Source organism: Sceloporus occidentalis, unplaced genomic scaffold (assembly GCF_023333645.1).
Source record: "Sceloporus occidentalis isolate IW3139 unplaced genomic scaffold, rSceOcc1.0.p SCAF_320, whole genome shotgun sequence".
NCBI classification, from domain to species: domain Eukaryota; kingdom Metazoa; phylum Chordata; class Lepidosauria; order Squamata; family Phrynosomatidae; genus Sceloporus; species Sceloporus occidentalis.
The window spans coordinates 403,129-429,382 of NW_028317300.1; the positions used below are offsets into that span (position 1 = coordinate 403,129).

Genomic DNA, 26,254 nt, shown 5'->3' on the forward strand with positions numbered 1-26,254 from the left:
TAAATAAAGGGAATGCAAGGGAATTGTCTCTTTGCCGGTATACGGTTTAAGGAGTGGACCACAGAGAAATCACTTCTCTGCCTGTGAAAAAAAAGGAGACAGGGGGATGTCAAAAGAGTGGGAGGGATAGAGAACAGAGAGGGAGTAAAGCATTACGGTGAAGGGATGAGAGCGGAGTGAATGAAGCTCACTCTGTATGCGCAGGCGAGATCAGACAGGAGTAAGGAAGAGCGGAGGCAATTAGACCTGCAGCAGGGGTGACGGAGGGCATGCCATCTGCACCTTGGAGGCCCCCAGGAGACATGCAGAGGAGGGGAGAGGGGACCTTCTTAACTCAATGTTTTAGGGGCTTCCTCTGTTTGGGGCAAGAGCTGACATGGCTGAGCTTACTGGAGACTGATGGGCAGAGTGGTGCTGACAGTCATAACTCTGACTAAAGAAAAGTGCTTCTTTTTCCTAAGTGTATCCTGTGATTTTTGTGGCAACGGGACATTTTTTGTCTTTGTACATGGATTAACAATACTGTTGGGGCAGCTGTTGTTTCCACCCCTCCCCTGCCCTGTGATCACCCACCTGAGCCATGAGACGGTCCAGCACCGATGAATCCACTTACCATCGCAGCCCATCTCTGGACAGTAAAGACTACTCTCTGCCCAAAGGGGGTGCCTTCCGACGCTATAGCAGCCTTTACGGGGGGCAGTTTGGGGCATCCGCTGGTGGCTCTTTCTTTGGGTTCCACACCAATCCGGGTCCAAAAGCTACTAAATCAAAGTACACGTCCCCGAAAGGGAATAAGTATGTGGTTTTTTACCTGGATCTCTCCTTCATTTTTCTCCTAGAGCTGAAGAGGTGCAGGATGGCACAGAACTGCCTGCAGTGTATGAAATATCTCATGTTCGTCTTCAACCTCCTTTTCTGGGTGAGTTGCTGGGGTAATCAGTGGGACATGGAGGGGGCTCCAAATTTACGCGGATGGTGGGCTTTGGGTCTTGCATGACCTGGTGGCTGAAATGTATTTAACCCTGTCATGGCTACACGATGAAAAGCTTCTGCTCACCACTGGTTAACAGATTTGTTTGATGTACATGAAAATGTGTGAGTGATGAGGGTCTTGTTACTGGCTTGGAGGGAATGGGGATATAAATAATGTTATACCCCCTGCAAGTTTGAGGGGTTAAACTTTTGCACGCATGTTTGGTTGAAATGTCCGGATTAAAGCACGAGGGCGATCGCGGCATAACAATTACTGGAAGTTTAATGGCTGTAAGCTTCAGTCCTGTGTGAAATCCGAGGTGTGATAACGGTGGCATACATAATAGCTACAAGAGTCAATCTCGTGCAAATTTAAAGAGCTGGAATAATAACAGTAGATGTAATGAGCCGAGGAGTGATGGGATTATTGCCGAACACACAAATTATGTGAAAATGTCCTAATAACATCAGCAGTTACGGAACTGAAGAGTCCGTTCCATATGATGTTTAAAATTTTGTAATACCAGTCGTATATTTGATGGGTTACAGTAACGTCGGGCAACATGTGTCCCCCCAGCTGACGTGGAGCTGGGACTCCTGCGATGTTCTGCTGGTGAGGAAACTTAATGATATCATGGGGGCAACAGCTGGAGCACCGAAAGCATCCCAGCTGCCACTTACATATTTAATAAGAACATTGTCTTTATCGATTTAACAACCAAATCCCGTGCCGCTAAAGTCATTTTAGGGACACGGTTAGGAGGTCAGCCTTAGGTTTTACCAACACAACTAGTATCTACGGGACGTGGCCCTCTTTACCTTTTGCTTTAACCCCTTGTACAACACTGCAGAATATGAAGGCGCTTTATAAATCAATAATAAGTTAGCTGCTTGTGTTACCCGATTGCTTGCTGCGCGGGTGCTTAACCCCTTAAGGACGATGGGCGGTCCCTAACCCCATTGAAGATGTACGGGCTTTGTCATTAAGGGGTTAAGCGGTGGAATTAATAACAATTTCCATATTGTAAAGGCGCTATTCTACTTCGATGGAACCTGAATTGTGCTCGCTAGGATGTTAAGCGAAGACAACTTAGCAGGTCTACAAAGCTAGAAACTTTTAAGAAGCTTTTTCGATTTCCATAGCAATGACCTTTCAGTGCCTCCTTTTGTGTCACATGACAAGTGTTCTTGATCAAATCTTAATCAGGCAAATTTTACTTGATTTAAGAGTTATTTCTGTGAAGTGATTGGGGATTCAGCGCTGTCCTTTTTAATGCTGTGATTCTCCAATGCAACCCAAATATACGTGTCTTTTCTGTCCGTTATATCCTTTCTTTTTCAGAGGTTTCATTTAATCTGAATAGTTTGATTCACACCTCCTCCTAAAACGATGCTGTTTCTCAGCACTGAAGGAGTTAAAGTGACAATGCATACATTGCTTTTTTTGTGGTTTAGCCATTTTTTTTATGTATTAACTTGTAACTAATAATTGCGTGAGCGGGTGAAAACGGTTAGATCATATGCATTTTATTAACCCCTTTATGGTCAGTGACGGGGCTTTGCACAGTTGGAGCTGGAGTGGACACTCGGCTCCCCCACAATGCACTTGTGTCCTGATCATCCTGCGGGCTGAAGAAACACGGAATCAGAGCCATTAAGCACATAGAGAGCGGCCACGCCGGGTCCCCTGTGTGATCCAGTCGGTACCATAAACTTCCGTCCCTGCTCAGCCGGATTCATTTTGCTGCTGTGTTCCATTTAGGAATCCGTGTGTTTCAGCTCCGTTCGAACAGTGCTTGGTGATGTATATCTGATGGTAGAGATGAAAGTGTTACCCGCACTGTATTATCTGGAATGATTGGACGCATTATTTTATTGTTTGCTAGACGTAAAAAAAAACCCCAAAACAGATGGCAGCAGAAAACCCCCTGCATACGGCACCTTCTATTGTCCCATAAACCATCTTCAGCCATGTTTATTATATTATCTATCGTTGATCCATGAAACCGTTTCTGCAGCTCTTCTAATTTCTTGTATCGCAGTATTTTAAATCTCCTCTTACCTCCCACGTGTCCTTGTTTTCTCAGGACAGTCCTCGTTTTTGGCTAGCGTTCAGGTTAATGCTGTTACAGTGAGGTACTGCTCCTGTCATCTTGATTAATGGTTTGCTTTGGGTTTTTATCATTATAATTATTATTTGTAGCCAAATATCTATGTGGCATCTCCTTGATCAGTTTACCTTAGGGCTTTTCCCAGTTTCCCAGTGCAGTTTTATCAGTTTCACTCAACATCCCCGTTAAGTGCTTACAGGAGAGGGCAGGGTATTTTTGGACCATGGTGCCACCTCTAGCACAGTCCTATACTGTACAAACATCCGTACGTGACTGATCTGTGTATGGATCTTTTCTTTAAAGTCACAGGAGCCAATGATCTGGTACAGAGACGGTATGGTACAATGATTGTTGTTGTAGGTACGTTGTCGTTACAAGGGGGAGAGTCGGGCAGTGGAATGGCGAGAGTTATGTTCTAAGACCAGGTTAGACGCTGAGCATGGCCTGTCTGGCATTGCAAGTCAAGCTGGACTCACCAGTTACATAAAGAAACATGCTCGGAAGCTTCTGTAGATTCCAAAATATCAAACGAGAAGGATTTTGAGCCGGCTTGGCTCAAGCTTACAGTCCTACACTCTGACGGGCTAGGCTGACTTAACTCGCACCATGATACATGTCCTAACAAAATGATGCGGGGGTACTCTCTCCATATCTTGCTTCAGAATTATGGGAGACATTTTATGTGCAACTAGATCGACCTTTTTTGGTTGTTTTACGTAAAATTCCAAGACCCTTTTTACAAAGACACATGTTTGCATCCAATGGTTTCCATTGCCCAATCCTGGTTGAGTAGTTCAGAGGAGAGCTGCAGCCAAAGACACAATCCAGAATCTGTTGTCTGATAACTGAGACCTCTGCTCTCCCTACCTTATCCAACTCCTTCTTCTACTTAAATGGATAATTTTGCCCTTGACAATGTCTTGTATTAGTCACTGAAATTATTAGCAGTCACTGTCAGTTGCATCATCAAAGGGCTCACTTGTATATTAAGAATCCTTGGGGCCCTACAAGACATGGGGGGCTTCATCACAGGGTTAGAGGGTCATTCTTTACTCCTCCGTAATGACTGTATGGGATGTTCTCTATTTGTGTGAGCAGTGTACAGACCATAGTCTTCCACCTGTACTTACTATATCTGCGTGCATATCTATACCCCCTTATTCCATAACACGGCATGTATTACTTTCCCTCTATTTCCCACTAAACAACACTTCTAATTGCCCCTGTACACATTATTAACCAGCTTTTAAAATAAATAAATCCGCAACACTCTAAATACTGTTTACCCATAATCTCAGTTTTCCCTTTAGTTGATGTGTGTTTTGCATACGTTTGAAGTGTGTAGTTTGAGAAGAAGTAATGAGTATTTTGCACGTAATTAGTAGAATCACTGAATTGAGTGAAGATAATAATGTAGCCCATGGCACTTTAAGGCCACCAGCCACCTAATAACTTAAGCATAGTCAACCGCTGAATATGACAGGCTGCCCTTTAAGTGGCCGCGCACTGCAGGATATGTCTATTCTGGAGCAGTTGGACAGTGGCTCATTGGGCATTTGCCAGGTGTGGCATATGACCAGTCCGGACCTAGTCGAATGGTTCTTATATGCCCCAAATTCTATGTGTGTGTTCAGAGAAGAGAAGCCGGCGGTGAAAGGAGATGGAGGTGAATGACAGAGAAGGGGCTGCAACAACAACAACATTTCACTCAGTCGTCTTTCCAACTAAGCGGATATGAAGTGCAAAAATACTTAGAACTGACACATTTAAAGTGCCTTTAATACTGTATATACTCGTCTTCAGCAGCGCTGAAGGAGACCTGGATCCTCCTCTCCGGCAGCCGGTGGAGGTCTGTGCGATGCGCGCAGACAACCTCTGCTGCTGCCAGCACTTCCTCTGGGGCTTCTATGAGGGAGTGCTGGCATCACATGACCTTCCGGTGCTCATTCATGGAAGTACCGGCAGCAGCAGAGGAGGTTGTCTGCGAGTATCGGGCAGACCTCCACCGGCTGCCCCCCACTACACACCAAGGAATCTAGTCTAGGGATGCACTGGTAAGTTGGGAGAGGGTAAGAGTGGCATATGGGGGCATAAGGGCTTTCTGGAGCCAGAGTGGCATAAAGGGGGTTAAAAGGAATATCAGGGAGCCAGAGTGGCATATAGGGGGTTAAAATGAATATCAGGGAAGCAGAGTTGAATATAGGAGTGTATAAGGCATATCTGGGGGACAGAGTGGCAAATAGGTGGCAAGAAGCATATCTGGGATGCAGAGTGGCATATAAGGGGCTATAAGGCATATCTGGGGGGCAGATGTGCATAACTGGAGGCAGGTTGGCAAATAAAAGGAAATAAAAACAAAAAATGCATTTTTCTGAATTTTTCTATTAAATATGAAAAAATAGTTTGCATGTGAATTAATATTTACTAGTAAAACTTTTTTCTTATAGGGTCGTCTTATAGTCAGGCTTTTTCTTTTTTCCTAAATTAATATTTCATGATATATAAACAAAAATGCTCTAATATTTGATCGTTCATTAAATGATACAGTTAAATGTACATCATGATATATATTAAATGCACACATATATTTTAATTAAACTCCTGGTTTATAATGTGCATTAAACCATATCATTTTAACTAATTAGCCTTTGCTGATATTACAAGAGCTTTACTACAATTTCCTTTTTTAACATGGAAAGGATACATTTTTATTACTGAGTTTTAAGGTAGACTTTGGATACATTGTGTTGTTATGGAGAAATCTTCTCAGTTCTAGGACTTTATGACATCATACATACTGCAGCATAACAGGCAGTGCATGCAAGGCACGGTACATTCAGTTGACTTGCTACCAGTTGGACTGCTTGATATAGTCTGCGTATTTTAGTATTGACAAACCGCGATCAACAATGGCTGAAGGAGGATTTTACAACGAGCCTCCTCATCGGCTATGCGATCGGGATGGCAATATACACATGATGACTCTATCAGAACTGAGTTTGGAGATGGATTCCTTTGCAGAGATCCCTCCAACTCCTCTATATGACCGAGATGGCGACATACACATGAAGACTGTGTCAGAATGGAGTTTGGAGATGGATTTCTTTGCTGTGATCCCTCCAACTCCACCAACGCCTCTGAACGACCGAGATGGCGACATACATATGCTGACGCTGTCAGAGCTCAGCCTGGATATGGACTTACCTGCTGAAAAGCCTCCAGCTAAAGTGACAGCTAAGGAGAAACTGGCCAGTTTCTTCAGGAGGCTGTTCAAGCCACGGAGATGCAAGGCAAAACTCATCTGCATTTGCGTTTGTGAAGTGGAATAATATTCCTTTAAAGACCTGGGAGAAGTGGAACCTCTTAGATTCTTCCCTGTGATCCCCCCCCCATTATCCTGTTCCCAAACCAAAATGTTCCATTAATAAACAAAAATGACCAAAAATTTATTTATTTTAATGTATTAAATTTTTCTCTTACTGTCTATCATTACAATAGTCTGTTCTATTATCTTTTAAACCATTGAGCTCATTAGTTCATTAGGGTGAAGTGTAAATATAAATGGGTGACTTGTGATGCCACAAGAACATTTCATGCCCTGTAGACTGATTCCGGACAGGCTAAAACTGATAGGAATCTGAATTTCCATACTGAAAGTTTTGTCAGCAGTCCCATCGTTGCCATTTGTTCCGGTGTGAAATATTCTGCATATTTATTACTCTTTAAATGTTGTAGCTTCATAAATAAAAGATTAAAAACTAGAAATTACTAATGTGTCTCTTGCTCAGCCATACTAAATCAGTCTGCAACAGGTTTTCCTGAAGCCTCTGCAATGACAATATACAAAGCCACAAAGTCATTAACAACCCATGCAAAGGACCATTTAACTGTTTGTGGATGGACTGTAACGTCCCCGCTATGGTTAAACGGTATAACTGGAAACATTCCTGCACAAGCAGTGACTACAATGAGAAATCAACTCTCATTCATGTAGATATGTACTACTGCACAAGCACAGAGATGCAACTTAAAGGGTCATTATATGTATGTTCACGCATACGATCCGCTGCATGGTCCGTTGAATTTTTCTTGTGGCCCATACCACAAAATAAGAGCACTTCCCTGTATAAAGCAGCTAATCAGTGGCAAGAACAGTTATATAATAGAGGATGAGGGCATCTGCTGCAGCAGGGCTGCATCTTCTTTGTCAGGTAATATATCTATATGACACAAGGTTTGGAATAAGGTTTGGCAAAACCCACATGGAATAAAACGTTTCAACGCCTGCTTATTCACTGAACAGAAAATTACCCAGTGATCTGTCCCAAAACAGATATTCAACCATCTGCTAGACATTTTGACCCAAACTCCCCGGAGTTTATACTCAAGCCAGATTAGACAGTAATTTCCTTTTTTGGCATCCAAATTCCTCTTCTCTATATCGCCTCCTTTGATGTCCCTCTTTTCTAGAAGCTACAATTGATTGGTGGATATGAGTTACAGTTCTTCTGAAAACCCTAAATGTGAAAGTAACGTGTATAAACATCAGGAAATGTCCTCTAGTCGTACTGTACTGAACCTAAAAGTCCTGTGAATATCCTGCCACGCGTCCAGCCATATGTTCCCTTGAAGGAAGGGATAAGATCCAAGACTGTATTTTAATACCTTCATGTTTAACCGTGACAGGTTTGGAATTAGTCATGACTGCAAGATTTATAGTTTAGTTTGGATTTCCATTTGACTGCCTATCGGGCAATGCCTGCCATTCAAAGTCAGGTTCTCTAATGCACATACTGGCATCAAAGTGTGCACGTCGAGTAAAACGGCTCTGATCAGAACAAGCGCGATTATCTCCAACTACTCAGGCAAGATTCTGCTAATGCCAACGAGAGAGGATTAACAGACACATTAATTGGGGGTTTAAGGGCTAATCTTCTTAAAGTCTGCTTCTTGTCACTAAATGACCAGTGTCCATCATTCTATTAACCCCTCGAATCCTGAGTTGTTGATTGGTTCAGGCATCACTAATTTGGTAAGGTTGCTGGAGCAGGAGATGTCAGAAGGGGTTTAACCAACATTATGTGGGGGGTGGGGGTTTACATGACGCAGAAGAAGGATTCTCCCCAGTGAATACCCCGTTCCCTCCTCTTAACTGCATTAACAGTTCCAGATATGTGCGCTCTGCATGAAAAGGCTGTTGGCATTTGATAGAATAAGCAATAGGTGAGGTGTTGGTATTATCCAAGCTGATTCAGGATTGCTGGCAGTTATACAGGTATTCAACAGCAGTAGGAATGTTTCCCTGCGCTAACGTTTATTAAGAAGTGTTTCGTAGGAATGATGCTCCAGATGCTATATCTAAATAGCAAAGTTCAGAAGAATATGAGCCACATCAACTTTTATTCTAAAATGCAATAAATGGCATAACAAGTATTTTCCAATAGGTAGAGATCATCAATCCTACATCACCAGATCATAAACAACTCCATCAATGACTCAACCCAAACTCTAATTCAGTGTTCTCATTTCTAAAACCCCTACAAAATTACATGTTTGCATTAACCCTTCAAATGAGAGAAGGGTGAGCAGCGTAGTGTTTGCCTGACATTTCACATCTCTCTCACCATAAGAGTAACCTGCCGGGCTACAGGTTGAGTGAGTTTAATGGCAGAAACAATGGCAACTGTACATTTGCGATAGCTGGCAATTCGTTTTTTACATTGCTGTGGAGGAATGTTGGTCCACTCTTCTGGGCAAAATTATTTTAATGGATAAGTGATTTGCCTCCTGGATAAGTGGTTTGCTCTTGGAGGGATTCTGGTCGGCCGGCCACTCCTGGGAAGGTTCACCGCTGTTCCAGGTTTTCTCCATTTGTATAGAATGGCTCATACTGTGGTTTCCCCGTCCAGCTTTGTAACCCTTTCCAGACTGTCAATTAATTTTTTCTCATCTTGAACTTCATCATGTGTTGCTTTTTATCATGTTATATATATATATATATATATATATATAACATTGGCCACATCTAATCTGAGTTTTGTGTTAGGCCATGGGGGTCATTCGACCCATTCAACCTGCCCATTTTTCCAGTTGTAAAGGTCTTGATGTAGATTCAGTAGTTATGCAGTAGTTATGCCTATCTCATGCATGCTTACATTTCCTCACCGTGTTAGTCTCTGCCACTTCTGCTGGGATTTTGCTAATTCTGCTAATCAAAACTTCCCTACATTACATGAAAGCATCTGACTCTCTACTGTTAGATTATGACCTCTTTTTTATTATTTATAACATAGACCTCTATAGTATAGAGTTTTAAGTTGATATTTTAATTTAAATAACCAAATCTTAGAAAGGCTAGGGATAGACATGTGGCTCCTAAATCTAAGACATAACAAAGGACTAGTTAAGGTCTGAGTCTTTACAGCTAGACTAGATGCACCAAAGGGTTCTTCTCTACCATCAGATTCAAGGGTTATAGGTTTCTATCACGGGAGTGAAATTAGGGAACATATAACCAGAGCAGAGTGCACCTCTCTCTGTGTTACACCTCTGCCCCTAGAATTTAATCCCATCCATCCTTTATCCTCTCTCCATCATTCTTTATCCTCTCTTTCTCCATAAAACCTCCCCCCTCCCCTCCTCGCTCACCCCGTTGTAGCCGTCCTTCCTGCTTATGAGATTGGTTGTAACCGGTGTAGTGATAATTGCGTCTACAGAAAGAAATGTACATATTAAAGAACCGTAGTCTGCATGAAATGTTCTTATGACATCACATCGTATTTAGGCGTCCCCTTAGTGCTCCGGTGCCGAACTCATTGGTTTACAAAATAATGTAACAGACTTTTGTAGATCAGTAATGATAGACAGTAAGAGAAAAATGTAACACATTAGAATAAATACATTTTTGGTCATTTTTGTTTATTAATAGAACATTTTGGTTTGGGAACAGGATAATGGGGGGGGGGGGAATCACAGGGAAGAATCTAAGAGGTTCCACTTCTCCCAGGTCTTTAAAGGAATATTATTCCACTTCACAAACGCAAATGCAGATGAGTTTTGCCTTGCATCTCCGTGGCTTGAACAGCCTCCTGAAGAAACTGGCCAGTTTCTCCTTAGCTGTCACTTTAGCTGGAGGCTTTTCAGCAGGTAAGTCCATATCCAGGCTGAGCTCTGACAGGGTCAGCATATGTATATCGCCATCTCGGTCGTATAGAGGCGTTGGTGGAGTTGGAGGAATCACAGCTAAGGAATCCATCTCCAAACTCCATTCTGACACGGTCTTCATGTGTATGTCGCCATCTCGGTCGTATAGAGGAGTTGGAGGGATCTCTGCAAAGGAATCCATCTCCAAACTCAGTTCTGATAGAGTCATCATGTGTATATTGCCATCCCGATCGCATAGCCGATGAGGAGGCTCGTTGTAAAATCCTCCTTCAGCCATTGTTGATCACGGTTTGTCAATTAACAAAATAAGCAGAATACAACAAGCAGTCCAACTGGTAGCAAGTCAACTGAATGTACCGTGCCTTGCATGCACTGCCTGTTATGCTGCAGTATGTATGATGTCATAAAGCCCTAGAACCGACAAGATTTCTCCATAACAACACAATGTATCCAAAGTAAACAAAGTGAAATCTGTATTACAAAACTAGCCAATAATCAGCTATATGGGCTTTACTATCTAACTACTGGTTGTTGAGCCGATATTAGATACACAAAGTCAACTTTCAATCAGTAATAAAAATGTTTCATTTCCATGTTGAAAAAGGAAATTGTAACAAAGCTCTTATGGTATATCATATACATGTGTACATATAATATGTATTATGATGTACATTAAACTATATCCATGGGCGTAGGAACCACTAAAAGCTGGGGGATATCATTTTTACTGGTAGGGTATATTCTTGTTGAGTAAACTGGGAATTGTTCCTGGCAAATGTTATGTACCGTATTTGCTCGATTATAAGACAAGGTTTTTTTCAGAGCAAATGGTCTGAAAAATACCCCTCGTCTTATAATCAGGGTCGTCTTATAATCAGACCTCAAATAGGTCTGACTATGAGACGACTAAGATCCAGATCCCCCGCAGCTGCAGGGGATCTGGATCCTCCTGTCCCCCCCCCCCCCCCCCGCCCCACTTACCGGTACTTGTGAGTCCCCGGTGTGTAGCTGGGGCAGCGTGTAGATGTCTACGCGATTCGTGTAGACAACTTCCGCTGCAGCAAGAAGGAGGCGTGGCTAGCAGCGGGGGTTGTCTGCGTCCATCGCACATTTCTGTACGCAAAATAATTTAGTATTTAACAACTGTTCAAAACCTCTTCCGAGCCATCCAGGGGAACTCTGATCTCTGACAGTCGGGGAAGGTCTGCACGGTGGACGCAGACAACCCCCGCTGTTAGCCACGCCTACTTCCGGCTGCAGCGTAAGTGCGTGGGATCTACACGCTGCCCCGGCTACATGACAGGGAAGTCAGAAGCACCGGTAAGTTTGGGGGGGGCAGGGGAGTGTTAAATGGGGGGGCAATAAGGCATTTCTGGAGGCAGAGAGTGCTCTGTGAAATGCCTTTTAACCCCCTTAATGCCACTCTGCCTCCAGAAATGCCTTTTTAACCCTCTATACGCCACTCTGCCTCCTGAATGCCTTAAACCTCCCTATATGCCACTCTTCCCCATAATATACCTTTTAACCCTCTAAGTGCCAGAGTGGCATATAGGGGTATAAGGCATTTCTGGAGGCAGAGTGGCACATAGGGGGTCAAAAGGCATATCATGGGGCACAGTGGCATATAGGGTTAAAAGGCATATCATGGGGCACAGTGGCATTTAGAGGGTTAAAAGGCATATCATGGGGCACAGTGGCATATAGGGGGTATAAGGCATTTCTGGGGCAGATGTGGATAACTGGGGGGCAGGTTGGAAAATAGAAGGAAATAAAACCAAAATATTTTTCTCAATCATAGCTTTCATAAAAAAAAATTAGTTTAGATGAATTAACATTTACTGGTAAAACTTTTTTCCTATAGGGTCGTCTTATATTCAGGCTTTTTCTTTTTTTCCTAAATTAATATTCAGATTTGGGGGGTCGTCTTATAATCAAGCAAATATGGTATATATGTGTGTGTGTGTCTTTGTGTATATGTACAATTTCCTCACAAAAAAGTATCCTGTTCGGAAAAGTAACAGTTCTTTATTAAACAGAATCGGGCCACTGAAAATCAACCAAAAGTTTGGAATATATTTCAGTTATTCCACTTAAAACCACTGGTAATGATGCTTTAAGTAATGCACAATCACCTAGATTATAACAAAACAAAAGATCCTACAGAAATACAGTGATGCCATTAACCCTTTCCGCATATGTGGTCTGGGAGCAGACAACACTTACATGCTCCCTATACATGCCTCACTCTATGTATGCACACACAGACTGGGTTACATGTAGGCTTAAAGCACCCCTCATCATCTACCCCCTTTCTCCTTAATGACTTTGTCATTGCAGAGGCTTCAGGAAAACCTGTTGCAGACTGATTTAGTATGGCTGAGCACGAGAAACATTAGTAATTTCTCGTTTTTAATCTTTTATTTATGAAGCTACAACATTTAAAGCGTAATAAATATGCAGAATATTTCACACCGGCACAAATGCTGACAAAACTTTCAGTATGGAAATTCAGATTCCTATCAATTTTAGCCTGTCCGGAATCAGTCTACAGGGCACATAACGCAATACCTTATCGTCCAGTCTGTAACGGTATATGAATCAATACATGTATAAGCAGTGTATGTGTGTGGTGTTAGACTTGTATGTATGTGTAAGTGTATGTTAGAGCGGCGGTGTGGTGTTTTGGTGTGGTGTTTGAGTGTGTATGTATGTGTAAGTGTATGTTAGAGCGACGGTGTGGTGTTTGAGTGTGTGTGTATAAGTGTATGGCATTGGAGTGAGTTGATATTTCGCTGATGTGAACCTGCTGTCAAGAATTAGTGTTCATCCCAGTCAATTAGCACTAGCAGCCACATAAATGAAATATATTGAGCCTGCATTTAAACTCATAGGTCAGTGATATAATTTTGCACTGTGGCTCCCCCATGTCAATTGCTGTTCCCATTCTTCTGAAATGCCACATTTCTAAATGCAGCCTTTGACCCCTCTGCATCTTGAGATGGATTAGGTTGGATCTTAAGCCCTGTGTATGTTAAAGAAAGCAGATACCATCCTGTCATTTCTGACCTCTTTTTTATTATTTATAACATAGACCTCTATAGTATAGAGTTTTAGGCTGATATTTTAATTTAAATAACCAAATCTTAGAAAGGCTAGGGATAGACATGTGGCTCCTAAATCTAAGACATAACAAAGGACTAGTTAAGGTCTGAGTCTTTACAGCTAGACTAGATGCACCAAAGGGTTCTTCTCTACCATCAGATTCAAGGGTTATAGGTTTCTATCGCGGGAGTGAAATTAGGGAACATATAACCAGAGCAGAGTGCACCTCTCTCTGCGTTACACCTCTGCCCCTAGAATTTAATCCCATCCATCCTTTATCCTCTCTCCATCATTCTTTATCCTTTCTTTCCCCATAACACTTCCTCGCTCACCCGTTGTAGCCGTCCTTCCTGCTTATGAGATTTGTTGTAACCGGCGTAGTGATAATTCCGTCTACAGAAAGAAATGTACATATTAAAGAACCGTAGTCTGCATCACATCGTATTTAGGCGTCACCTTAGTGCTCCGGTGCCGAACTCATTGGTTTACAAAATAATGTAACAGACTTTTGTAGATCAGTAATGATAGACAGTAAGAGAAAAATGTAACACATTAGAATAAATACATTTTTGGTCATTTTTGTTTATTAATGGAACATTTTGGTTTGGGAACAGGATAATGGGGGGGGGGGGGGAATCACAGGGAAGAATCTAAGAGGTTCCACTTCTCCCAGGTCTTTAAAGGAATATTATTCCACTTCACAAACGCAAATGCAGATGAGTTTTGCCTTGCATCTCCGTGGCTTGAACAGCCTCCTGAAGAAACTGGCCAGTTTCTCCTTAGCTGTCACTTTAGCTGGAGGCTTTTCAGCAGGTAAATCCATATCCAGGCTGAGCTCTGACAGGGTCAGCATATGTATGTCGCCATCTCGGTCGTACAGAGGCGTTGGTGGAGTTGGAGGAATCACAGCAAAGAAATCCATCTCCAAACTCCATTCTGACACGGTCTTCATGTGTATGTCGCCATCTCGGTCGTATAGAGGAGTCGGAGGGATCTCTGCAAAGGAATCCATCTCCAAACTCAGTTCTGATAGAGTCATCATGTGTATATTGCCATCCCGATCGCATAGCCGATGAGGAGGCTCGTTGTAAAATCCTCCTTCAGCCATTGTTAATCGCGGTTTGTCAATACTAAAATACGCAGACTATAACAAGCAGTCCAACTGGTAGCAAGTCAACTGAATGTACTGTGCCTTGCATGCACTGCCTGTTATGCTGCAGTATGTATGATGTCATAAAGCCCTAGAACTGACAAGATTTCTCCATAACAACACAATGTATCCAAAGTAAACAAAGTGAAATCTGTAGTACAAAACAAGCCAATAATCAGCTATATGGGCTTTACTATCTAACTACTGGTTGTTGAGCCGATATTAGATACACAAAGTCAACTTTCAATCAGTAATAAAAATGTTTCATTTCCATGTTGAAAAAGGAAATTGTAACAAAGCTCTTATGGTATATCATATACATGTGTACTTATAATATATATTATGATGTACATTAAACTATATCCATGGGCGTAGGAACCACTAAAAGCTGGGGGATATCATTTTTACTGGTAGGGTATATTCTTGTTGAGTAAACTGGGAATTGTTCCTGGCAAATGTTATGTACCGTATTTGCTCGATTATAAGACAAGGTTTTTTTCAGAGCAAATGCTGCAGGGGACCTGGATCCTCTTGTCTAACCCCCCCCCGCCCCACTTACCGGTACTTCTGAGTATTCGCGTAGACAACTTCCGCTGCAGCAGGAAGGAGGCGTGGCTAGCAGCGGGGGTTGTCTGCGTCCATCGCACATTTCTGTACGCAAAATAATTTAGTATTTAACAACTGTTCAAAACCTCTTCCGAGCCATCCATCCCAAGCACTTCACCACCAAGCACGCCGGTCCCAAGTGCAATGCATTAGGGGTCAAGATATGGCACTTAATTAGAAAATGTATTTTCCTCCAAGCCCCCAAGACACCTTTATTTTTCCGAAAAACTAGTTTTCTTCTCCTCTGCCTCCCTGTCTTATATCCTTACCCGAAGCGTCAAGTTAAACATATACAAATACGTACAAATCTCTGTGCGGTCCCATTACGCTGATCTATTGCCACTGTCATATTTCTATTGTTTTTTGTTGTTTTTTTCTCCAACTCCTTATCTAGTGTTTGAAAAATGTATATATTTATGCTTATTTTTTCCTTTCAAACCTAGGACAGATAGGTCTTTTTTATTTTTTCTACGCTGGTAATTTTCGCTGTCGGGCATCTGGGAAACGATATGTATTTGAGAAGGAAGAAAACTAAAGAAAGCCGAGAGCATTAAAGCCAGATGTCTGCTTTTCCTTAATATGTGTTTAATAGAAAGGGAATTCTGCGCGAGAAAGCCTAGGAGACAGGTGAGCTGCTGGGGGATGCTGCTTCTCAACTTTCCCCTTCATTGCACAAAAACAATAATATTAATAAAAGTCTCAATTCCTTCTCTCAGACCTACTTTATGCTTTGCTTGCTTTTGCTATATATATATATATATATATATATATATATATATATATATATATATAGCAAAGCATAATATATAGAGATATTTCCAGTTGAAGACTATGATAAAATCATAGGTACAAGGTATTATAAAACCTAGAGATCAGCAACCAATTATTAAAAAAACAAACAACCAACAACTTATGCCTCTGCTAATGATTTACCCCAGGGCAAAGTGCCGTATTATAAGCATTCCAACATTCGTAAAACCATTTGGCCATCTAGTCTGCCTGTTTTTCCTGATGACTCTTACTCAGTCCTTGGTCTCGTCTTAGATTTGGGATGGCTTTATTCCCGTCTCATGCATGTTGAAATCCGCTCAATATATATTAGCCTTTACTACTTATGGTGGGAGACATCTTCTACCCTCTCAGTGAAGTAAAAAGTAAGATTTCAGAAGGTCCATAGAACATTATTAAGTTGTCCATTTGTTGTCTTTGTGCTTTTTCTCACTAATTTTCATTAATTTAAAACAAACCAGAGCATTTGATTGGATGGATGGATTTATACTAAACGTTCTCATCATTCTACAATGCTGAAATTAGAACATTAGCTGGTTAATCTTGATGTTGTACACATTATGGAAGAGATCAGAGTCAGGGTCGAGGTTAGGAAAAAATGTATAATTATTAGACATGATTGCATTTGGAGTATTAAATTGGATCTTCTTGTAACGTTGCATATTGTAATTTATAACTTCTAACATAATTACACATAATTATGGTGAATACTCGGTCCTTCATCTTATCTCTTGCGGATTGTGTACCTAGTGTTGTAATATAAACTTCCCTACAGATTAATACGTGTTGTATGGTAGATTACATTTAAATGTAACAAGGGGACCAGATGCCCCCTTTTAAATAAGAAAATTTTTTAAAATAATCACCTTACAGAACAGCTATGATTTTAATGAGGGCCTGTTCTTCACTTGTTATGGGAGATCCAGTCACACAAGTGATGATGAAATTGCCACTGACTACTGGAATTCTGATACTCGTAGCACTAATCTCCATTTCTTTGCATAGTCACTATCCTTGTGTTATTTTGTGTACTGCGGCCCCCAGTTGCTAAGGAGCTGGCTGAGAAGTATGGGAGATGTAGTCCTGCAGCAGCTGGAGAGCCGCAGGTTGGACACCCCCGATGCAGACTATGTATGTGGATACCTGTCCGTCATGCCTATATGAGCTTGTTGGACATACATTCCAAATACATAGTGATTAATATGGCTATCCACATCCTACAAACTATACAGTAGGCATTGAGGTGTTCTCCCGGCATCTGCCAAACCCAAATTTGTCCGCCATAGTTAGTGAAGCTCGATTCATCACTCCAGAGAACACGTTTCCACTCCTCCAGAGGCCAGTGCATTGCCCATAGTGATCTTCAGCTTGTATGCAGCTGCTTGGCCCTGGAATCCCATTTCATGAAGCTCCCGACACACAGAGCTTGTGGCGATGTTGCCTCCAGAGGCAGTTTGGATCTCTGTAGTAAGCGATGCTACAGCGGACAGGGGATTAATGGCTGAGCTGTTGTTTCTCCTAGATGCTTCCACTTCACAATAATAGCACTTCCAGTGGACCGGGCAGATCAGGCAGGGCAGACCTTTTACAAGCTGACTTGTGTAAAGGTGGCATCTTATGATAGATCCACATCTAAAGTCACTGAGCTCCTCAGTGTTTGTCTATGGAGATGGCTGCCTATGTGCTGATTTTATACACCTGTTAGCAATGTATGTGGCTAAAACACCTAAACTTAATAATTAGGAGGGGGGTTGCATAATGTTGGTCATACCGTTTATGTACAAAGTGATTTCTTGGATTCACGTTAAAGCAGGGCTCGACAAATCCCAGGCGCCAGGTTGCCATGGCGACTCAGAATTTTGTCCTGGCGTCTAGGAGTTTGTCAGCCTCTTACATCCACAAAAAAATGCCCCCGCGTCACCACAGCACAGCCACTCAGAGCCCGCCCCCGGGCCTGAGATCACTCCCACGGAGTGATTCTGTAGGCTGAAACCGTGATTGCAGGAAAACCTGCAATAGCGTTTTCAGCTGCCTCAGGAAAGGGGGTTCAGTGCATCCCCCTGCTGCCTGATCGCTCCATGAGAGCGACAGGGCAGCGTTAACCCCTTAGGGGTTAATTCCCGTTTTGTACGGGGCTCTGCTGCTGGTGGCCTGCCTGGAAGCCCAGGCAGGCCAGCAACAGCAAAAACGAGCCCCCCCCACAAGCCCTTTGATGATTCCTATAGGCATGGAAGCCTACAGCAGTCATCTATAGACCAGCAATTGCTTCCCAGCTGCCAGAGGCAGCTTCAGGGACAGGGGGAGAGGGTTCTTCTGTCTCCACATGAGTGTAGAGGCCAGCCCCAACACCCCCCTGCTGCCTGATCGCTCCATGAGAGCGACAGTGCAGCGTTAACCCCTTCAATTCCACAATTGTATATAACACATTTGTGGCATTGCAGGGGTTAACATTTGTCCCCACAAGCTTGTGGGGACTAAATATCAGTCAATGCTGTGCTCCAATGGAACATCAGCATTGAAAGGGTTAAATATATATATATATCAAAAATAATTAAAAAAAACAACAAAAACCAGCACTGACCTGAAAGTCCAGGGTGCTTCCAGGTCAAATGCTGTGAGTTTAGTAAGTGGGCTGATGATGATCAGATCACTCCTGACCAACTGTTAGTTTAAAAAAAAATCCTGGCTCCTAACTTTTTTAGCTGGCGCCTAGATTCACAACAAATTTGTCAAGCCCTGCGTTAAAGAATCTTTACTTGGGCAACAAAAGTGACAGAATGCTGTCTACATTCACGATTTATGACCCTTCCGTATAGCCTTGGAAAGGGGCCGAAGTGGGCATAATGTGGGTGAGGAGTGAGTGTAGCGAGGCGTTGCGTCTGTTGTCTACTTTCTGGGTAAAATCCGTAGAATATATGATGTACACAATATTGCAAGCTGCCCCAGCTATGAGGTTTCTCCGTCTGTCAGTGTGATTGTGTGACAGCTAAAGCAGCAGTCATTGTCTCTCCGGGCTGCTACTGCCTACCTCACCTGCCCCGTCCTGCTTTACTACTAGTTTATTTTAATCACGTGCAGTCAGATTGCTGCATCTGGCTTAAATGAGACACATCCTTCAGTGTGTTGTTTATTTACATGCATGTGTGTTGATTTGCATGCTGACATTTAAAGGACCCTCATCTTAAGGTGTGTTATTCAGCAGAAGGTCAGCGTGGGAGGTTTGTTCACGTTGGCGGATTCTTCTCTTTAAACTGTTTCCTTCAGGTGTCATAACACTTCTTCACCAGGCGGGAGATGAAAAGAGATCTCTGTCTGAGCCACCTGCCAGTGACATTATAAATCAAATAACTTTTTGCTTAGAAACAGGCTTCTTCTTTATCAGGCTGATAAAAGCAGGCGCTCTTCCCCAAAGGAAATGTCCATTTAACCCTTCTGAGTGTGAAAAGTTCCCAATGCAACTTGTTGACTGCCTTTTGGAAAAGGAGGCTGTTTGGCCATTCTTATTATAATGCCTGAAATTTGTGTTTTTTATAAATTTATATAAAAAAAATTATACATTTTAATCAGTGTTTAATTACAGTTCTCCATCTAAGGATTAACAAAATCAATGATCATTAATAAGTAATACTTTCCATAATTCAACCAGTATTGACAGGGCACGATGTGCCGCTATGTGTATTGCTGTCATAACCTTCAGTGAACATCACCGTGATATATTCTGGCCTAGGGCAGCGGCAGACCCCCTGCCACAAAACCCAGGGCAGATCGGCCCCTTAATGTGCTGCTTCTCAGTAGGCTGGATACAGGGAACTGAGCCATTTACGCTAGTTAGGCTGTGCCGAGGGGGCAGATTCTCTACACTGCTGTAATAAATTCCAGTTTGTGCTTTTGTTGCTGGTATATATGGTTGCTATTCCTGCTTGAATGCAGGTGACTCAATGAAGTGCATCTTTAAATAATGATACGTCAAGGCCGCTATGAGGACTGGATAACATGGATAACATATAGGCTATTAACGGGTTAATATTTCAAGTGTCGGCTCATATAGAAAGTTTTCAGGTATGTGTGTAGGTTTATCAAAAACCCCACCAAGCTTTTAAAATACATCACTTCCATTTTAAAACGTATGCATTGTACGGGTCTCTTTATTCGGTTGACAGTCGTATATTAATATGGGTCTGTGTAAGGGCCTCTTGACTCCTGTCCTTTGGGTGCTGTGAAAATGTCACCGCAATACAATTTGCATGTGTACATTGCAGAAGAAAGGCTGGCAGAGCTGTGATCGTAAAACATAATGTGCTTCATGCAGCTGCCAGAATGGAATGGACACATTCACGTGCTTTTATTCCAAAAGTCACATTCTGCCAGGTATCTCTTGGCATGATCAACAGACTTAGGTGGGCAGAGAGGGTATCTGAGCTGCTTTTATTTTTCAATAGAGCTGGTGACTTGTTCTTCTTCTCTTTCATCATCTGATGTTAAGGAAAGGAAAGGGAAGCTAGGGATGTCGCAAGCACTTTCTCAAACATGAAATGATCCATGGAAATGGGAATGTTTGCTAAGACAATAAATAGCATCTATGCCCCAGCAATACTGCTAGTTGATAATCCAGATGACTTCTTGATTCTGCAACCTGCATACCTCTAATTTGTTCAATTGTATGCAGGGCAATCCCGATTTTTCAGCTGCTATCCTGCTGTCCTCCCAAACACCCCCACTGTCCTCCTTTTTGGGGCTGCTGGGGAGATCCAATAATGCTGGTGCACATCAATCTAACCCCCACACCATCCAATGGAATGACCCAAAGGACAGGAACATTGGCTTGGTTGCTTTGGTGAAAAGACCACGTTTAAAAAAAACAAATTGCACCAGAATAATTTTTTTAAAGCCCCTAATGATTTCACATGGAAATGACCAATACTATAAACAGAATAAGATCATTTATTTATTAATTTAAGATCTATTAACAGCGTGACTTAGAACACAACCGTTAACGGTCATACGTTTCCCAGCCCCGCATTAAACTGAAATACACATCGGTAATTTTATGGATACCTTCTGCCATCAGAGATGGGCATTCTGTAAAAATGACCATGAAAAAGTAATGTGTTTTATACAAATGACCAAATCAGTTTGGCATGTAAATTTTATTATCTAATTTTGTGAAGAACACATGCAGTCTATTAAAGGTCTATTCTTGACATGGATAGATCATTAACAAAATATGGAAAAAATCATGTAAAGCAAATATTTTTTTTTGCTAGTGAGGTTATCTATTTTACGAGCACAATGTATAGGCCAATTGCTATTTCAATGGAATTCTGAAATCTTTGCATTTGCTTAAAATCCTATGCTTTCCTGTTCCAAGGAATTGGTTAGATATACCATAAAAACAATTTAGGCCACGGCTACGGCTTCTCCCCTTTTCATGACTTTTTTGGCAAGGCGAGACAAGGTATCTATTTGTCTATAGTCTTGTGAGACTGGAAAATGTTTCATTGAGTTCATGTGAAAATAATTTAGCCCGTTTTTAGAGCAGTAAAGCAAATCCTAGTCTGCTTCACCGATCTCCTTTAATATTCTCCGGTTCAGAATTGGAGAGGCTACATCAAAAGTAGCAGTAACTGCCAGCTGATGGAAACATAATTGTCATGGCAAGCCTCCTACATTCACATTTTAATTCCTTCATGTGTATGCCTTACTATGAAGTCATCAGCGTATCCATATAGTCATGGATTACTGTTATTACTTAAGATGGCTCGATTCCCACTGTTTTCCAGCAAGTCTAAGCACAACGGACCATGGGGTCATCTACAAAGTTCTGATCTTAGAAACCTATATATATGTTTAGAACAAGAGACAGCAGCCCACTTCCTTTGCTGGAAAATCTTCTTTTGATGAAGTCCCAGCTGACCTAACATCTCAAGCAGTCAGGTGTTAGAAAAGCCATTAGTATATTATTTGCGGTATCGGCATATTAACGTGCCAGTGTTCGTAAAATTAAAAGAAACTTAGCAGGTCGTCTGAGATACCTTATGCATCTGTGAATCATTTTCTGCTTAATATGCTGGCATTTAACTACTAATGATAATGCTCGGGAACTCTAAGGATTTACCCCACGGCCTTCTGGGGGTACCTTGTGTTAGAAAAAAAACTCCTTTAAATGGCACTCATGAGTAGGAGTACAGACCAAACAATAGTTAGAAAAACCACAATTATTTTATTACACTATAAATAAAGAAAAAAAGAATTGTATAAATGTATGAGCCAGGACTCAATGTTCTATCCACAATGAAATCAATACAATATATCCCTGGTAGTATAATATAGAAAAACCAGAATAATAAATCATTGCATGTAATAAATAGCACTATAATTCCCCATGAATAAAAGCAGCCTGAAAGGGAGGAACCAGCATAAAGAAATAAATAAACCAAGTATTGCACCAATAAATAGGACCTGGAAAGGCAATCTAAGCAACATAATAAAGGAGCACCAGTCCGTAATAGCCGAAGCGTTAATCCAGCAAGAGGCGTTCCAAGCTGGAAACAGCAGCCACACACATGAAAAATGCGGTATAACTCTCAAAAGGCACAGCCAACTTCTTCCTATTCAAGGCAGCCAGGTTGGACTGTGTAAGTCGGAGTACTTAGAGAGGAATGAGTCTATCCTCTTAAACAACAGCCGGTATGTTGAGATAGAATGTAGCCAGACTGTGAAATAAGACTGTTTCCATTTGCAGAGAGCGATAGACCAGCATGTAGCAATAAATTGTGGCCAAGTACAGTGTGAGCAGGACTGCATCCATCCATCACTGTATACCAAACACGACGTCACGGGCAACTGCTATCCAGAGATCATATAAAGGAATATAGGTGTCTTGAAGAGAAGACAAAATCATATATATATATATCGGTACTGTGGTACCGAAGACCAAATGTGAACCGCCTGGTGTGTGCTGTAATACAATTATTGATACGTTTCAAACTATTGTTTGGTCTGTTTCTTCTCATAGCTTTTTCCAGCTATTTTTGACCTTGATTACTGGCACCACCGTTACGTACAGGTGGAGAGGGGTCTCTTCTTTGCTTATCTGAACTGATACCTCTTATCTTTTGATGCCCAGCTCCCTGGAGTAATGGTAATCTTTGCCCGCTTCTCTTTCCGATTGTGGCTTGTCTTTACTTTCTCACGGCTCCCATGTTAAATAAAAGGGGGGACCTCCAGGCTGGCTTTCCTGTGATGTTACCGGGTATGCCAGTGATCACCACTGCCATTAACCATTTGTTGGCTTGTTATGTTTGGATGAAGAGGTTGCTTTAACCAGTTTTGTTCCATACTCTTACATTCAAAGAAGACATGACCCCTTTGTAATGTTTATTAACATTAAATAATCATTATCTCTCCTCTCCATTCTCTGTTTTCCTTGTAACATTAAATCGACATAATTTGCCTCGTTGGAAAGAAACTTGTTTCTTTTTTCAATAAGAATCACTCGCGGAGAATTCCAGCTGCCAGAAGCATATGTAGAGAAAGCATTCAGGCGTTCCGGAAACTTGTGGCATCCGCTGCAGGCCAAGATCTCGGATTAGAGAATGCCTAGGGTGCTTGATTTAGGATTCACCTGTTTATAAGCTCGTGATTTAGTAACATTTCCATGTTTATTGGTTTAGGTACAGAAAGGGATACAGTTCTGGATTCCACCAGAGCAAAGTTGTCTCAATTCATTATTTTTCGAGATATTTGTTATTGGCAAAACTCCCATTACTTTGAATATATAGAAGGGACGCTGTCGTTATGGTGAATGTGATTAGAGGTTGGGATTTGTATTTCTCCTTGTCACCGTCAATAGCAATTTATATAACTCTGGCATGTATAGGAAGTATAGTACGTTCTATTAACACGTTTTAATTTCTGAGCAGTTTCTGTATGCATTATTGTGACATTCCATCCCCAGGAAACATTCCGAGCGAGGATTTGGGTCCTAGACGATTCTTGGGAGGTCCGACTGAGCTCATATACATTCAGTTTCAGTGTATAAAAGAAGTCTCTTTTTGCCCATTCCTTTGTATATTGCAAGTTGTAAATTGAAACACAATGCTGCTGCGTAACTAGAGAAAGGAATCAGAAAATGTGCTGATTCTTTGGATCCCAGCGCAATAAACCACAGAACACCCACAGCTTCGTAAATACACTTGGTGGTTGCTCCAAGATCTCTGAATAAGTGCAGGGTAGCCCAACATATGTTGGGCATGTCAGGTTTGTTCTTGGTCCAGGTCCAGATTCTGCCACTGGATCAATAAAGTCTTGAATTATACAAAAACCAACTTTGTCCTCAAAGTGTTAAAAAAAACTAAATAAATATATATTGCCAAAAACACAACCAAGGTAATAGTTACCTTCTAGGGTTAAAAACAACATGGCCACTTTCTGTCTAATAAGGACAAGGACTTGCATTGTGCTTTGGACGGCTTTTGAACAGTATCTTATTGAACAAATGTTATGATCTATTCATAAGTGTGAAAAGTGTGGCACACATGACTACATACTGTAAGAATTTTTATCTACATGCACATCGTGTAGAAGGACTGTTGGCGTTTCGGGACACTATAACAACATTTTACTCTATTCTGCATAATAGTAATGCAAGAACAGAATATAGTAATTTTTCATTAAATTGTCAATTTAAACCATCGCTGCCTTGAGTTGATGTCTGACCTTTTCTTTTTTGGGACATCGCACTTCCTGAAAAATGACCATTTAAATGAGCACATCGTATCCATTCTCGTGTTATATTGATTTAAAAAAACGGAAAGATTCCTGTACTATGCACACACGCTCTTGTGTTCTCAGAAAGCTGCTGATAAAATGTTAAAGGAAAAAAAACACCTTATTTACAAAAATACCGGTAATAATAATAAGAAAAATGCACATTCTCTTTCCCTTTAAATATATTCTCCATAATACAAAATATGAAGCAGTCTGGCAGCAATATGTCGGCTTCATATGGCGTGCACGAGGCTATTTTATGTGTGATTATTCTGTACATCATTTATTTGGGGTTATTTTTCCCCAGAATAAAATCTGAATCTTTTTTTATTATGATTTTTTTATCCAATGTATTTTGCAGTCTTGTATATCTTTATGTATCATTGGATATTTTGTAGTGACTTCTGTGGACTATGTATCCGAATGTAGTAATTTTACTAGAGGCCAGGGCTACATCGGTACTTCATACACAGGCTGGTATATTGAAGAATTTGTTGCATGTTTTTGACTTTAAAGATCGTGTTCCACCTATTCTGCTTTCTTACTGAATACAGCATTATAGAAACTGTCCCCAAATCCTTTCCGAAAAATTGTGTTGATTATACAATCAAATCTTACGAGAAAATAATACATTTAACTTACTAGAGCGTGCACTTGTGTAAGTGGGAATGTACCTTTAATAGTTCAGTTGTTCAAGCAGCACCAATGATCTGGATTGAAATAATTCTTATTTGTTCTTATTTATTACCAAATTGCCCATTGACTTCAGAGGAACTTGGCAGCAGTGTGTCGGCTAGTTGGTTAGTTAATTAAATAGCTTAATCATTTGGTAGCCCAATGATCTAATGGTTTCAAAGAACATGGCTAGCTGAAGTTTGCTGGCAGCGCATGAGGACTGTATTAAGAATGTATTTTATGCACATGCAGAAAACTATTTTTCCTGTTCTTTCTGGTTTTATAAAATATGTAGAATAGTTAGAGAACACAAAGAAATCCTTTAAAATACATATTATTTGGTCATCGGACGACATGGGTCAATGGATGGAGACTGGAGAGACCCGGTACAGTTACTGTTAATCGTGCCCCAAAATGCCGCAGGGGCTATATTCACGCGTTCTGTGACTCAGCTGATCTGGCATTCTCTGTATCAGCTCGGAGCAGATGGATCCAACTCGTCGTAACGGCGCATGTTCATCCAATTCACGGTGAAGCCCACTCATTACTCATACATCGTGGAAAAGTTTTCTTTTGCACTTCAGCCGCTGCCTTAACACACGACTCTTCTCCGTTCGCACTGTTTTACTGTGTTATTAAATCTGTAATATCTCTAATGGTACTTGGCACATTTGGAGAAGTAACCCTTTCTTGAATTTCTGTGGATCACAGCATCGTGTGCTGTGTTTTGAGACCCTTTTGACCGTTTCACTTTATTTAATTGATGTTTAGATTCTACAGGGCAAATACGCAAAAACCAGAAGAATTCGGGAAGGGGACAAATACTTTATTCCGTGCATGCGGTGTCCACGTGGCTGGGTACTTACTTACTCTTGCCAGTCTCTGGGTATGTTCTTGGAGAGATATTCACATTGTA

The 26,254-nt window shown here is 41.4% G+C and overlaps 1 protein-coding gene across 1 annotated transcript in view; it reads left to right on the forward strand.

Moving 5' to 3' along the window:
- The first annotated feature begins 580 nt into the window (after positions 1–580).
- LOC149274814 (tetraspanin-4-like) overlaps positions 581–26,254 on the forward strand; it is an 81,777-nt gene continuing 56,103 nt past the window's right edge. Inside the window, exon 1 of the mRNA XM_089505244.1 lies at positions 581–919. Coding sequence (XP_089361370.1) covers positions 581–919 — 339 coding nt within the window. The remainder of the gene's footprint in view (positions 920–26,254) is intronic.